At 44.6% G+C, this 16,687-nt stretch overlaps 1 protein-coding gene across 1 annotated transcript in view; it reads right to left on the bottom strand.

Annotated features, from left to right (window-relative positions):
- Positions 1–12,555, bottom strand: part of Glrx3 (glutaredoxin 3) — a 31,371-nt gene extending 18,816 nt beyond the window's left edge. Inside the window, exons 1-2 of the mRNA XM_059265065.1 lie at positions 12,404–12,555; positions 3,307–3,415 (exon numbers count right to left, since the gene is read on the bottom strand). Of these exons, the coding sequence (XP_059121048.1) occupies positions 3,307–3,415; positions 12,404–12,501 (207 nt within the window). The 5' untranslated portion in view covers positions 12,502–12,555. The remainder of the gene's footprint in view (positions 1–3,306; positions 3,416–12,403) is intronic.
- Between the last annotated feature and the right edge of the window lie 4,132 nt (positions 12,556–16,687).

The following is a 16,687-nucleotide window of genomic DNA, read 5'->3' on the forward strand; positions in this document are numbered from 1 at the left end:
AATCCTAGGCTATGTAAGTGGACAAGGGAGCCAAGCATGAGTGTGCATCATTCTTGTTCTATTTCTGAATAGGAAGGTAATGTGAGCTGCTGCCTCAAGCTTCTACAGCTGACTTCCCTGCCACGATGGACCTGGAATTATGAGCTAAATAAACTTTTCTCTCAAGTTGTTTTTGTCAGATTATTTTATCACAGCAATAGGAAAGCAACTATGACACATGGCAAGTGAGAAATTTAGAAGGGGAGGACAGATTTCCTACAAACTGGAGCTGATTTTTTTCCCAAAGCATTCAATCTTTTCATCATTGACAAAGCCTTAGATAGACCTTCTTCCTCCTTTGTACTTTCTCTCCCTTCCAAATATCATATTCTGAAAGATTCTATCAAATAATTAATTGATAAATGTTTTCCCACTAGAATGGTATCACAAGCCTGTAAACTCAACAGCTGGAGGCTGAAGCAGAAGATCATGAATTCATCTGTCCACCCACCCATCCCCATTCACATGCACAGATCAATCAAGCATACTTCCATTTTAGGTAGAGAACAACTATATATTTTGAAAAGAAAAAGTACTTAATATTTTAATTTGCTATTTCACCCTATTCTAAATAAGCTTGAATTTTTTTGTAAGGCATTTAGCAATGGAAGTAACTCATGTATTTCCTCAAAGTTCTTAGATGTGAAAACCTACAGAGGGACCCAAGTTTCAGGATCCAACTGTATATAGCAACAATTGAGACAGGGAAAGACATAGCCCATCATAAAGATAACACCAGTGCATCTTACAGCCACATCACAAGTCAGGGAACAAGGGACTCGCAGGGAATGAATGTGAAAGCCTTGCCTCTCAGCTTTCAGTGGGAACAAGCTTCACAACTGACTAGAAACATGTGGCTAATTTCTCGGAGCTGGTATCTTATCATTTAGAAAACTAAGTTCTTGGTAGTTAGTTCATTTAAACACCTTATTCAAGGTCACCTAAGGCTAGGGGTGTAGCTCAGTTGGTAGAGTGCTGGCCTACCATACAGGAAGCCCTGGGTTGACCCCCAGCACCATATAACCAGGGCATGGTGGCAGCCACTACAATCCCATCACTCATGAGATAGAGGCAGAAAGATCAAAATCTCAGTCATTCATGGCTACATAGTAAGTTCCAAGCCAGCCTAGGATATATAAGGCCCTGCTTCAAAATAATAACAATTTCATTTATTTTGATGGCCAACCAAAAAATTGATTTAAAAAAAAGATCACTTATTTAAATGACTTTATGTGAATCTATCACCAAAGAACGGAACAATCACTTTACTTCACAAGTCAAAAATGCCAAACTACTACATTTCTTTTAAAACTCAAATAAAAGGAAAAGTAGGTGTAGTAGGACATCCTTGAGGTGCCAGCTACAAGAGGCTGATGTAGGAGGCTGGCTTGAGTCCAAGAGTTTGAGACTAGCCTAGATAACATAGTGAGACTCCCAACTCAAAAAGAAAAGATAGCTGGGCAGTGGCGGCGCACACCTTTAATCCCCGTGAATCTCTGAGTTCATGGCTGGACCGGTCTATAGAGCGAGTTCCAAGACAGCCAGAGCTATGCAGAGAAACCCTGGCTCAAAAAACAAATACAAACAAACACACACAAAGAAAAGATAAAAAGACACTGATGGGGTAGAACATGATTAGCCTTACTCCAGAAATTTCCAGAAGTCCTAACTAACAGAAGTACTGCTGCCATCCCTTAAACATCAGGTGCAGTCAGGCTTAGGTATCCCTGACAATCCAGCAGTACTACACAGCTCCAACTCTTGGCTCACAGCGACACTTAAGCACTTGAACAACTTAAAATCTCACTGCCAAGTCTGGTACCAACGTGAGAAGCAATTCTATAGTCACTTTAAATAAATCATTCAGATGGCAGCTGAGAACAGTGTGTTACCTAAACCAGTAACATTATACGTATGAAAGAGGACATGGAACAATTACCATCATCCTGACTAATTCTATGATTGAAGTGTTTAATCATTCATTTCACTTGTAGTCATTATCTTTTATCACTGACCAAACATGCAGTTTTAATGTCCCCTTCTATTATTTATATTGGACATTTTAGGGTTACCTTCTAAGGTTACATTATGCATTTATCAGAATTTTAAATAAGTCCTTAAATTTTAAAAAGCTGACTATTATATTCATATTTGCTCTATCTGCATAAAGAAACACAGAGAGAATTCATACAAAATTAATACAACTGGTTACTTATGGGGAAGGACAAAGGGTTGGCAGGGAAGACATGGAGTGAGCCTTCTCAATGTCCACCTTGCTATACCGCTTGGCATTTTGAGCCATCAGGATATAATACCTATTCAAAGAACACAAGTACTGTCTATACAAATGACTATTAGAAAACATAATCACCTACCACAAAGGAATTAAGGAATTAGACACCCAGAATTTCATATGGTTTCTAACCTCATATATGGGTATATATGTCAACATGTATTTTTAACTCACAATTTATAGTTTTAAAAACAAGGTTTTGGACTTTCTTTTAAATCCTGAGGATTCAGCATTGGAGCACAGAGGCACAAGGTGCTGATCCCAGCACTTGGGAGGTGAGAAAACTAAGATCTTGAGGCCAGCCTGTGCTGAGACCCTGTCTCAAAGTAAATAAATAAACTCTAAGAATTAAGACGTGTGAATACAGAGTATATCTCCTTTCCCAATAATTCATTATTCTCAATATATATTTTGCTTTCTTTTTTTAAAGCTAAACCAGTTTCCTAAATTCTCCTGACTAGATTACAGGTGTAAAAGCCAGTAGGCTAACCTCCAGCACAGCCATCAACTTCCTAGAGTCTACCTTCTCAAAAGACAGCAGGAATGTAGGACCCAAGACTTGAATAAAACAAGGGGCTCAGTATAGACAGAAGCAGCAGAGATAGCAGCATCTTCCCGAGGACCCCAGCAACCTGTTCATACATACACTTTCTAGGATCATTTTCCACATCATAGATATTTTCTCAATGAAGTCTTAATTAACTACTATCAAACCAAAATTATCCAGTGAATTATCTGGTCTGCTTTTACTGTCAAACATTTCTGTCCTTTGCCAACTCTGTAGGGATTTTTACACTATGTGAGAAATGCAACATTAAACGATCTGTCAGAATAACTTAATGCAAATACAACAGAATTCAATACAAAGTTCAAGTATTTGGAATTTCATAGCTTCTTCCTTTACATTTTAAAAATCTAGTTTACCTCATATGTCAGAAATCAATAAAAAACATAAGACTGAAAATATATAGTACCTTCACAAATGAAACATGAGGGTGTTCTTTAGCTAACTCTGCCATGACATCGTTCATCTGTACACACTGTGGAGCCCATGGTGCCCAGAAATGGACCACAAGGAGCGACCTGTAAATAAATAAAACACATTTTTTTCAAATTATAATATAATTCTGGAAGCAAATACTGGTGTAGATTAAATTCTCCAACCTAGGAAACTAAGAATTCAGCTGTATAGCGCAGAATCACTGGCAGTCTTCAGACTCTTAGATGAATATTCAAGTTAATGACATTTCCTGAGTCAAGATTAAGCCCCATTAAGTGGTTCTAAATGTCCATCCATCTCAACTAACAGACATGTCAATTATGTTTTCAAACCCATGATGAAAGTGGAAACTGAATTTCTATACAAGAAAGATGCTGCTTAGAAATGGCTGTGGACACGTTATTACTATTAATCTCACATAGTATTGTCACAAAAGGGTACAATTATAACCAAAGAAGAGCAAAAGTCATAACAGTTAGGCAAGTCGAAAGAAAGCAGAGCTGAGACCACTGCTCATACATGCCCTCTACAGTTACATTGCCAACGGACCCTCTGAGCATCTCCATAGGAACTGGCAGTGGAGCCATTAGGTTGCTCACTTCCTAGACACCTCAATGTTACCAATCTCAGTTATTTTCATACAAAACTATCTTCACAAAGACATATCTTTGAAACCTCAAATTTAACTGAAACTTGAATTTACAGAATTCTAATTTCAAATAAAATCCTCCTCCAAGGTGGGGGGAAAAAACACATAAAAATGTGTTATATAGAGAAAAGATGCAAACATATTTACCTATAAGCAAGGACTGGAATACGAAATGACAAAGGGGCTGGGTGGTGGTGGCACACACCTTTAATCCCAATACTTGAGAGGCAGAGGCAGGCAGATCTCTGAATTCAAGGGCTACATAGAGAAACCTAGTTGCTGTGGGCCGCAGGAATATATCATAAGAACTCAGCTGGTTATGGCAAAGTTACTACCTGGAGGGATCAGGGAATTCCTCCAGATGAAGCCAAATTCCAAGGAGTTTTTGGTGTTATTTGGCTTGTTATATATCAGCTGTCTTCTGTTATGAAAATCATGTGTGCCTTCATAGCTTTCCCAATTGACTTTTTCCTAAGAAGGGCTAACAGTGTGGACTGATCACTCTCTGGACATACACATTCCAAGCATTTGGAGAACAGCCTCAGGAAAGGATTTCTCTGGAATCAGATATCTCCCTTGGCCACTTTCAAGGACTAGCAGTAATAACAGTCCACATGCAAGTCTCCTGGTTTAAGATAAATTCCACAAGGAGACACCGACTAGGTCAGGTGGACGTTAAGTAATAGCTTTACACAATTTAGCTCAGACCCTCCTTTCTTACAGCCTTACTAACTTTATAGACCTCTAACTTCTTACCTAACCACTTCTAGGAATATTTAGATAACCTTCTGCGCTGACAGCTATGCTCAGCCCAAACCCCAGTTCAAGCCTCCCTGTAATTATCATCATTGGCAGCATCCGGCCAGGTCCATTCCCAGATGGAGGAAAGTACCTTATCAGAGATACCTCTGTACTCTCTAAGAACAGACTTAACCATCCAGGCTACCTGTTTGAGAAGGCCTGGCAGATGTGCCAATTAAGCTTTACTTCCTCCTTTCCCAAACCTTACCTCTAGTTCCAGACCTCCCTTTAACTATCTATCACCAGAGGCATCTAGCTGTACACAGGTTGCCTAGCGACTGAGCACACTTTCCCCCACCCTGCAGAAAAATGGCAGGTAGCTTGGACAGATATGAGCCACAGGAAGAGAAGACAGTTTTATGTTTTCCCATTGACCTAGCAACTTATAGAGTCTTAACATTTTCTACTAATCACGTTTAAGACTATAGTTGAGCACATAAGATCCCTCTTCTTAGATATTACCTGAATTTAGCCTTTAGTTAATTCATTTCCCCATTGGTCACTTCTCTTTGGGGTTGCAAATGATAATTAACTATGCAATGATAATTATTGCCTCTCTATGTGATTCTTATCACCCCTCCGTTTGACCCTGGAAGCCTGGCTTTGCACTGCGAAGGGAATACTGCTTGTAAGTGTATATATACCAGGACTTCCAGGGCACGGGGACGGAGAAGAGAAAAGAGAATGGAAGAACTAGATGGGTAAGAACTTGAGAGGAACAGAGATGGGAGAGGAGATGATATGGGAAAGAACAAAATAGATGAGAACCTAGAAGGGGCAGAACTAAGATGAAGGAGTTAAGATAGAACCTAGAGGGGACCACAGATAAGTATAGAGAGAAATCAGGAAAGAAAGGAGCTAAATATGAGAGTAGAATATAAGCTTGTAACTGACACAGAATAATAAAGTATATGGACTAAGGAGTTTCGTGTACATAGATTCATTTCTTTATATCAAAGATTAATTATCAGCTGGTTGTAGATTCTTCCCGGACCCTGGGAGAGGACTATCGAGGGGCTGGACCCCCATAATCCACGATACCCAGTCTTGGAAAAAAAAAAAGAAAGAAAAAGAGAAAGAAAGAAGGGAGGGAGGGAGGGAGGGGAAGGGAGGGGAGGGGAGGGGAGGAAAGAAAAGAAAAGATAAAGAGGATGAAGAAATGGCTCAGCACTAGGAATCCTTGCTGTTCCCTCGTGAGGACCATAGTTCAGATCCCATCACTCATGCATGTCACACAATTCACAAAGGTCTCAAACACCAGCTCCAAGGTTCTGGCCTCCACAAGCCAGAACACATATACATGTACTCACACAGACACAGATATAAATTAAACTAAATCTTAAAAAAAACACAGGTGGGACCCTCCCTATACACAACAAAAGTTCTTCTCACACACACAAGGTCAGGAGGAAAGTTTCAGCCAGAAGGGGCAGGAAAAGGTGACAGACCACAATCTAAGGCTTAGACACTGATGTCAAGTGTCATACTGGGAGGAAAAGAAGTCTACTGGAATATTAGTACCAAGGCTCAAGCTCAGCTGAGGTTCTCTACAGATCTGGCAATCGAGAAATACAGAGCCAACCATGTCACAGAGGACAGAGGAGACTGGAGGTCAGTGTCTCTGGGTCTCATCAAGTCAGGCCGATGGAGGAAAATAAAAGAGGGATGGCTTCAGGAGTTTAAGTCCAGAGTCTTGCAGAAGTCGAGAGTAGAGTGGCAAGAAGGAAGGCGTAAGAACCATGAAAGGTAGCAACAAACAGTGAATGACGCCAACTGCTAATGAAGCAGGAGCCCCACAGCAGTACAGTGACCTATCTGGAAGTGGCCACAGCAGAAATCAACCTCAAGAGATCTGGACTGCACAGAGGAATCCAACAGCATGGAGGGCCCAGCCTGACTTCAGTGAAAAAAAAAAAATTATTTTCAATTTCCAGATACTTGTATGGTGCAGGGACAATGCCAGTGCAGACAGAGCGCTGAAAATCTGAGGCAACTGTAGGTGTAAGATTTCCAAGAAGCTGGGAAAGGAAGCCAGAGCAAAGAGAACAGTGCCTTCCAGTCCAGAGCCAAGGAATTAAGAACGGCTTAAAGGACACGTCAGAAGTAGGGATGGAGAGGGCTTAGACAGGAGATTCCTTAAGTCCTGGTTTTGCTCAGGTGTAAGCTAGGTGATATGCTGAAACAGAAATGGAAGGAAGCCCAGTGTGAAGCTTCATGCTTGTAACCAACCCCAGCACTCCAGAGGCTGAGGTACGAGAACGATCAGGGGTTCAAAGCCAGACTGGATACACATCATTGTAGTTCAAGGCCAGGCTGGGCCAGTCAGACCACCTCAAAAATGCCCCCCCCGCCCCCCCGCACACAACCACAGGGACTAGTTAAAACTGATGAAGACAAAGCCTTCTAAGAGTCCACCTAAGGCAAAGAAGGGCACACTGTCCTCCATTCACTAAATGGGTTACAATTTATACCAGACAGACTTGTATGTGGCAGATCTTACAAGAGTGAGTTCTTAGGCCTCAGCCGATAGCAGACTACTCTATCAAGCAATGTTACCTGTTTCTCAGGCACTCAACTAGACATTTTTTCAGTCCTCCTTAAAGTTGTCTAGGGACCTGAACTGAGTTTTAGCCTATAGAACACTGAAACCCTCCCTCATAAGCCTGTGTAGGCTGTGGCCACATCTCCCAACCCAGTAGAGCATCTAAGAGAAGAAAAAGCAGGTCCACAAGGCCTTGTCAAAGAACACACAGCAGTCTGATTTATAATATACCCAAATGTCCACAGATAGAACAAAGCACCTTATATTCCAACAATGACACACAACTCAACTGTATAAAAGGACTCTCTAGCGATACATACAACCACACAGACAAGCCTGGAAAAGAAGCCAAAGATGCCAGATTAAAGGAATATCATAATACCCAAGACTGTGTAGAGTGGCGAGGGCAGCAAAAGAGGGAAAAGCTTGGCTACACTCATTTAGTGCTGTCATGCAATTTTCACTCTGACATGCTTAAATCAAGCTGGCCATTTTTTAAAAGGGGGCTTTTAGCCGGGCGGTGGTGGCGCACGCCTTTAATCCCAGCACTTGGGAGGCAGAGCCAGGCGGATCTCTGTGAGTTCGAGGCCAGCCTGGGCTACCAAGTGAGTTCCAGGAAAGGTGCAAAGCTACACAGAGGAACCCTGTCTCAAAAAACAAAAAACAAAAAACAAAAACAAAAACAAAACAAAACAAAAGTTTAAAAAAAAAGGGGGGGGGGGGCTTTTATCTTGAGAACATGCCTGGAGTTGAGGGCACTGAACTACCCCCCACACCCGCACTCTTCCTGAGCATGACAAACCACGAACAAATACAACTTAATCCGTTTGTTTAGAGAATGTGACAGAAACCGAGAACAAGCATGGTCATGATCATCTGCTAAAAAATGACCTGAGGTAACTGCTTGAAAACAGCAAGATTCCAAAGACTGTGAAACTGGCATCACTGCATTCATGACTCAAACAAAGAAAAGCTGGAGCAGGGCCTCCTTGAGGTAAATCCTGACCTGGCTTCTGAGGAACAAAGGTGATCTTGACGGGCAGAGGGAGGAATCAGAGCACAGATAAAATCCTTACAAGGAGAGGGGGAAGTGTATTAGTAACTGGTCCAGGTGGGCAGAGGTGGAACACCTGACAAAGAAACTTAAGGGGCTTACTCTGAGGGAAAAAAATTAAGGAAAAAAACCACTTTGCTGCCATGGTAGTGCACACCTTTAGTCCCAGCAATGGGAAGCAGAGGCAGGTGTGGAGTACCAGGCACATTCAGGATGGGTCTTCCCACCTCAATTAACCTAATCTAGATCCCTCTCAGAAATGACCATGGACAGGTCTCCTGGGGACTGCAGCTGCTACCAAGGTGAAAATCACTGTCGACCACCACAGAGAACAGGAGGACCGAGAATGGAATGGACGCAGGGTAGGAACTGTGTAAATCTACACACATAAAGGCCAAGCATAAGGCGAGCCACAGTGACAGATCAGTGGTTGGAGGGGTTCCAGGACCTCAAGAGCATGCTTCCAAGACAGCTACAACCACTGCACTCTATTGCTACACAAGAGCAATAGTGCTGGACAGTGGTGGCGCACACCTTTAATCCCAGCACTCGGGAGGCAGAGGCAGGAGGATCTCTGTGAGTTCGAGGCCAGCCTGGGCTAGAGTGAGTTCCAGGAAAAGCTCCAAAGCTATACAGAGAAACCCTGTCTCAAAAAAAAAAAAACACGAAAACAAAAATTTAAAAAAGAGCAATATTACACTTTTGAATGGTAGGATGTACTTTTCAGTTAGGAATTCAAAAAAGTGAAAAAAGCACGTTCTTACCCTGCTGGAAGAAATTAAAACCAAGACCTTCCAGAAAGTACATACCCATAAGGTATTATCTAAGAGTTAAAAATACAAAGATTTATGAAGGCAGCTATCTTCCTACTACTACAGAAAATAAGTAAAAAAAAAAAAAAAAAAAAAAAAACACACACACACACAAAAAACAATTATCTAATAATAGCGTTTAAGTAGCCAAAACAAAATACTTTAAAATATAAAAATATTTTTAAATATTTAAAATCCATTAAAAATCAAATTTGCAAATAATTTTTAATGACATAGGCAAATGCTGACAATATTGGATTGCTTCTTAAAATTGCAATAGGTAGATAGAGATGTAGCTGAGTGGTAGAGGTCCAGGGCTTAATCCCAGCAAAATAAAAAATAAAACAGGCGATCAGACTTTGTATGAGCTCAATGTGAAAAAAACACTCAGAAAGTGGATGCAGAAGATCAGGAGTCCAAGGTCATCCTCAGCCACATCTTGAGTTCCAGGCTGGCCTCCATTACACAAGTCCCTGTTTCAAAAAGAGGAGGAGGAGAAGGAAGAACAAAGTGTGCACAGAGCTGAGCTCTGTTCCACTGGCATTAACATGACTGAATTCTTTGAACTCCCACAACTATAAACAGTAATAACTCACATCCCAGGATGCTGGAAAGATCAAACAAAATGTGTTTTGATAACATCATTGCATGCGTTTAATGTGAGATATTCTTCTATCTGCATGCCTAGCTCTTTTTTCCATTTAAGCATGGAATGCCAATTAGAAGCACATATATATATGATACAGAGATATCATCCTCTTGTGTAGTGTATGCAACCACTCCCTACCTCATAATAGGCCAATATGCCCAATGCATTGTTTGAGGACATTTATGGAAAGATCAAGTTGAAAAATCTCACTAACATGACTCCCTCACCTCCTGCACTGGTGTTCAAACCTAGGGCCTTTAACATGCACCCCACCATTGAGCTGCACTGCACCCCAGTATATCTGAATATTTTAGCAGACATAATGAGTCTCAATTTTCCATCAGTGAAACAATTAGCGCTCACTAACCATGTGTTGTTCTACTATAATATTCCACTACTCCAGTTATTCATCTGCAAATTATACTACCACTTACTAAGCACTATCATTCTGAACTCTAAGTGGTTTATGAATGGACCAAACCTCTAAATTACTCAACAAATGGTACCAGTACCCACCTCCCACCCCCACTGTATAGACAAGAGCTAAGATTTCAGTAATTTAATACATATATCAGATTAGATGACTTTAATATAAAAAGCAAATTTCTGAGCCAAGTGGTGGTGACACACACCTTTAACTAGAACTCCAGGCAGAAGCAAGTGGATCTCTGTGAGTTCGGGGCCAGCCTGGTCTACAGAGTAAGTTCTAGGACAGCCAAGGCTACACAGAGAAACTCTGTCTCAAAAAAAAGAAAGAAAGGAAGGAAGGAAGGAAGAAAGAAAGAAAAGGGGTTTGGGAGTAGATGACTCAGTGATTAAGAGCACTAAATGCTCTTCCAAAAGACCTGGGTTCGATTCCCAGCACCCACACAGGGGCTCACAACAGTCTGTAACTCCACTCCCAAAGGATCCAATGCCTTCTTCTGGCCTCTGAAGGCACTGCGTGCATATGGTACACAGACACACATGCAGGCAAAACAGCCATATGCATAAAAGAATGAAAAAAAATTAGTAAAAGTAGACTTCAACCCACATCAAATTTTAAAACTGAGAAGCAATAATGTGGAGATGACTGCATCCCAAGTGCTATTTAGTATTCTTCATGACTTCCATATCCGCACAAAGAAGCTCCCTCCCAGGGTATCACACAGCACTTCCCATGACGCCCATTCAGATCAGTCACTGCAGAAGGGAACAGTATCTCCTGAGTGAGTCATCTCAGGCATACACCAGTGTCAAGAATACATGTAAATGGGTTTGGGTTTTGTTGCTGTTCTTGTTGGGGTTTTTTCCCCCCCTTGGGAGGAGTGGATGTTTGTTTCCTGGTTTTTTGAAAACAGGGTCTCCCTATGTCCCTCTGGCTAACCTAAAGCTCACTATGAAGACCAAGCTGACCTTGAACTTGCAGAACAAATGGCATATAAACTTTTACCCACTAAGACCTATTTAAAACATGAAATGTAAAAACAAGGTAAGCTCGTGATACACACACACACATAAAAGAATCTTCTCAGATGATGTGATGTAAGTTCAAACTTTTAAGGGCATGTCAACACAAGCCCTCATCACTCCATGAGGCCATTGCCAGCGTCCTCCACAAGGCCTCCGCCTGAAGAATGGTAGATACTGTTGGATCAATCAGAACCCAGCTTCTACCAACGAGTAAATATCATTCTTTTTCCTTTTCTTCGGAAAAAAAAAAAAAAAAGTACCAAGTAAACCTGAAATTCAAAAGCACTGGAAGGTTCTCGGTGCTAGAGCCTGACCTAAGGGCTTCTTGTATGTTAAGCACTAGGTGGACACCGCCTGTCTCTGGATGAGCTATTCTAATTCTGCCCCGTGCTGCATGGAGGAGCAGAAATCAGCCAGTCACTCTCCCACCTGCCCACTCTGCTCTATGAAGATACCAAACCCCACATTAGTGGAGAGAGCTTCCGGTACGCCAACCACTGCAGCACCTTAACGGAACCATCACAACAACGCTGGGGACACCGGCCCATTCACCCAGGAGGAAGCTGAGGGTGAGGTCAGGAAACCTGCCCCCGGGTGACTGGCAGACAAGCGGCTGAGGGAAGGTTGGGGGATCCCAGGCAGTCATCCCTGGAACTCCCCACTATTCTGCAGCCCAAGGCTGGGGCGGCATCCCAGGGAGGGAGCCACGTGCACGTCTTCTCCGAGGTCCTCGTTTCCTACGCATCCCGGGACTGGCCTTTGGAAGTCTTGCCCAAAGGCGAGCGGCACGCGCCCCCGCCCCCGGCCGCAGCAGACCCTCCCTAGGCCAGCTGGCGATTCAGGAAAGCCCCGGACGCCCAGCTAGGCCTGTCCTTCAGGAGGCGCCACACACGGGTCTCCGGGAAGCGGATCCATTGTTCACGGGGGCCGCCGCGCCGCGCCGCGCTGCCCTGCCCTCGCATGCCCGGAGCGGGTCCCGCCGAGGCCCGGCCAGGGCCGCCGTTGGGCCGCGAGCTCAGCTCCGGACGTGCCGCCCTGGCGGGCCGTCCCCGGATCCAGAGGCCCCGGCCCGCCACCCGCCGGTCCCCCGGCCCTCTCGCCGCCCAGCGTACTTGGCTTTGAGGCGCAGCAGCTCCTCAAACTGCCGGGCCGAGCCGACCTCCGCCACTGCCGCGGCCGCCTCAGCTGCTTCAGCCGCCCCCGCCGCCATGCTGCCGCCGCCAGACACCAGCAGTCGAGCGCCGGAGGCTCGATAGGGCGGGACGGACGCGCGCGAGGAGGCTGCGCACGGGGAAGCCACGCCCCCTGCGGCCAGGGCACACCCCTGGTCCACTAGGTCACGCCCTCCGGCACTGTACGCCCCGCCCCCGGGCCGAGAGGCACCACCCATGGCGCTGAGTCCCGCTAGTGGAACCCTCCTGCCTTGTGTTTCTGTGCTAACTAGCTGGATGTCTTGGTCCCTGACTGTTGTAGCTCAGGACCTTCCCTGGAGCTCATAAATCTGCCGTACGCCAGGGGTGTGATCGTGTGTGTATTGTAAATCCTAGTGAAGTCCGATTAGAACATTTGCAAGCTGAAATCTCACATGAAGCGGCATAAAGATGAACTGGGAAGTCTTAAGAATAGGAGGCAGTAGTGTCTGAAGCACCACCCTGACAGCCCTTGTACCTCAGTCCTGGAGGAATCTCAAACACCTCTGGAGTTCTCTGAATCCCAATATCAACCCTGGGACACCTGTTACCCTTTGCAGCCTTAGCACAGCAAGGCCTGAATGGCCTCATTTCCTCTCAGTACCATTAGGCTCCTTTTCAGAGCTCCTGCAACCTTCCCACCCAGGCCCAGCCTCCATGCCCCTCTTACTTGAAGCCTTCCCTGGCTGCCCTTACAAAATCTCCTCCCTTTCCTGGGCAGTGACTCTCTGGAATCTTCCCCATACCTTTTCCCATGCTAAGATAGGAAGAAGCCTTAAGTTTGAGTCCAGCCTGAGCTGAACAGTGAGTTCCAGGTCAGCCTGAGTAACAATAGCAGATGACGTGTTTGAAATAATATTTTATTTTGGACGTATTGGAAATTAAATTTACATTTTTTTACTTTTGTTCGCCAGGCCATTTTAAATTATACAGAAGGATTCCTTGTCGTGGCTCATTCATGTTCTCTATTGACCCTGCTCCTGTGGTTACAAACAGCCCTAGGAGCCATGTCGCATACGTGCCACACCTTGAGAAATGCAGCTACTAAAAAATGTAAATCACAGTATTCCAAATGCAACGGGACAAACTGTTTTGCTTCTTTGCCGGGGTGGTAGAAACCCCAACCTAAGACTAGAAAGACATAACCATAAGCTGGTGGTGGTAGCCCACACCTTTAATCTCAGCACTCAGGAGGCAGAAACAGGTGGTTTTCTGTGAGTTTAAGACCAGGCTGATCTACAAAGCAAGTTCCAGGACAGCCAGGGCTACCCAAAGAAACCCTGCCTCAAGTACCAGTAAATCTACAGAAACCTCAGAGAGACAGTTGGTCATACACAGACATCCACATCAAATATGAATATTGTATTGCATGGTTACAAAGTTTTACCACTGGGAGACAGTACACACAGTATCTCCGTATCTGTCCCGCCCTGCCCTGGGTTTATTTTGAAACAAGTTTTCATGTAACCTGTGATAGCCTAGAGCTCACGGTGTAGCCAAGGCTGACCTTGAACTCATGATCCTCTTGCTTCTGGCTCCCAAATGTTGGGATTATTTGTATGTGACACCCTGCCTAGTCGATAATAAATGTATTACTATTGTTACTGAAAAATGTTCTCAAGTAGCCCAGAATGGCCTCCAGTTTCCTGTGTAGCCAAGCTTCGCTGTGCTGGGATCTCCTGATCCTCTTGCCTCTGCCTCCTAAGTACTGGGATTCCAGGGAATGGTGGGGCAGGTGGGGAATCCCAGCTCTCTGGAGGCTAAGGCAGGAGGTTCAAGAGTTTAGGGTCAGCTTGGGCCACATAGTAAGTTCCAGAGAGCCTGGGTTTCAGTGTGAAACCCTGCCTTAATAAAAGAATACAAAATAAAATACCTGCTCTGATTTCTATTTTAAGCATATAAATCTGAATACGGCATAGAAAAGGGTCTCCAAAAAGTTCCCCAAAGTGTGAGAGCATGCTAGCAAAGAATGAGAGCTGGGGTGATAACAGGAGGCCCTTTATCATCTAATTCAATGGTTTTCAACCTGTGGGCCATGACACCTTTGGGGTGGAATATAAGGTATTTTGTGTTTCAGATATTTCGATTCATAGCAATAGAAAAGTTACAGCTATGGAGTAGCAATAAAATGATTTTACAGTTGGGGGTCACCACAACATTGAGGAACTGTATTACAGGGTCACAGCATTAGGAAGCCTGAAAGCCACTGTACCACTGTGCCTGCTTCTGCCTGTCTTCAAAGAGCTCAGACTGCCTCTGTCACATGAAATTAGTAAAATCGTAATTCAGGGAGATGTGTTATAGAGTTACATTTTTTTTAAGGAGTCACCTGCTTCTCATGTAGCAGTTTCACAAATTCTGATTTTCCCTCTAAATGGAATTTGCTGAAAGTGCCATATACCAGCTGCAGACAGGCTCATCATTTTGGGAGAAAGAGCAGGAAATGTCCTGGGGAACTCTCCAGCCTCCCTTTCTGCAGTTACCACAGCTAATGTTGGTAAACCTAGCGGGCAGCAGGTGACTTCATGCCTAAAAAATGCTGACTTCAGCATCTAAGACTAGTGAGCTTGGGATGGGCCAAGCCGCATCTTGGGAAGCTAGCGAACCCAAGTTATAGCTGTATGTGGATCCATACTGGAGGGTAGAACTTTTCTGCCTCCCAAAGCAGTTACACAGGGTGCATGCTTCTCCCTCAGGATCCAGCTGATAGAGAGTATACCATCACTGCTCCCATCCCATTTACCGCTAAGGAAGCTGCCCACCCACAGCCGTGAGGACAATGCCAGGATCTCCCTCTTAACTGTTGCAAATTCTCCTCATCTTGCTGCTCTGGAAAGTCCAGCCCTTTCCTTCTGACAACCTTAGGGAAACACTGGCTACTTCCAGAGTCAATGGTTTGGGCCTGTTCGGAGCACTGCACACTTAGTGTGCTGGCTAGTTTTGTGTCAACTTGACACACACTAAAATCACTTGAGAGGAGGGAGCATCAGTTAAGAAAACACCTCCTTAAGATTGAGCTGCAGGCAAGCCTGAAGGGCATTTTCTTAGTGCCCTTTTTTTAAATTTATTTTATTAGTGATTGATGGGGGAGGGCCCAGCCCAATGTGCAAACTGGGGGTCCTGGGTTTTGTAAGAAGGCAGGCTGAGCAAACCATGATGAGCAAGCCAGTAAGCAGCATCCCTCTATGGCCTCTGCATCAGCTCCTGCCTCCGGGTTCCTGCCCTGTTTAAGATCCTGCCCTGATTGATAAGAATTCCAACCACGCCCCATGGTCGTGCATGCCCAGCAGGACACTTAGTTATCTCCACCTAGTCATTTCCGGTCATATGTCCTGCATGCCCCATGCCCCATGGTTACGAGGTCACATAGTTGCGCAGACGTGACTGTGATCTCTGCACATCAGCCTGTGTGCACAGGTGCATCCTGGCCTTTATAAGGCGCCATGTTCCCTGTCTCTCTCTCTCTCTGTGCCTCTCTTTCTGTGTTTCCTCTCCGACAGGCCTGTCTCTCTCCGTCCCCCCTTCCCCTCCTCATAAAGCTCTAAAAGGTACCACTGGGTTCTGTTGTGATCGTGACCTTTCCACGGGGTAACCAGCGGCAGCCACCAGCTCCGTTTTCCTTTCACTGACTTCCTTCAGGGATGAACAGTGATGTCAAACTGTGAGGGAAATAAACCCTTTCTCCCCTAAGTTGCTTTGGTTTTGGTGTTTGATCACCGCAAAAGTAACTCTAACTGAGACACTTGGCTTCCCTCTATGCAGGAGGGTGCTCCAAATCTAAGTAGAAAGGGAAAGCAGGAGATTGGGGCTGATTTGGACCCATGCCCCTTGTAGGCTCATTCTGGGCACTGACTTCTGCTGATGTCACGTATAAACATCACTCACTGGTGTCTGATGCCTTCTTAGGAGCTGGGATTCCCACCTGAGAGCCAGTGACACCTGGACCTTCGATGTCCTCTGATGAGATACCATCCTGTGCTGTTGGGTTTGCCTGACCAGGAACACAGCAGCTGCTTCTAAACCTTCTGCAAATGAGACAGTGAAGCTGCCCCGGGGTCACCGTGAGGTACTTCTGGAGCATAGGAACAGGATTCCGGCCAGGGAGCTGAAGTTCTTGCCTAGGAAGGAGAAAACTTCAATGAGGAAGCAGCCAAGAAACTCCATCTCATGTCGGCAAGTCATCTATGGCATATGTGCATGTGTGTG

The sequence above is a fragment of the Peromyscus eremicus genome, chromosome 1 (genome assembly GCF_949786415.1).
Source record: "Peromyscus eremicus chromosome 1, PerEre_H2_v1, whole genome shotgun sequence".
Classification (NCBI taxonomy): Eukaryota; Metazoa; Chordata; class Mammalia; order Rodentia; family Cricetidae; genus Peromyscus; species Peromyscus eremicus.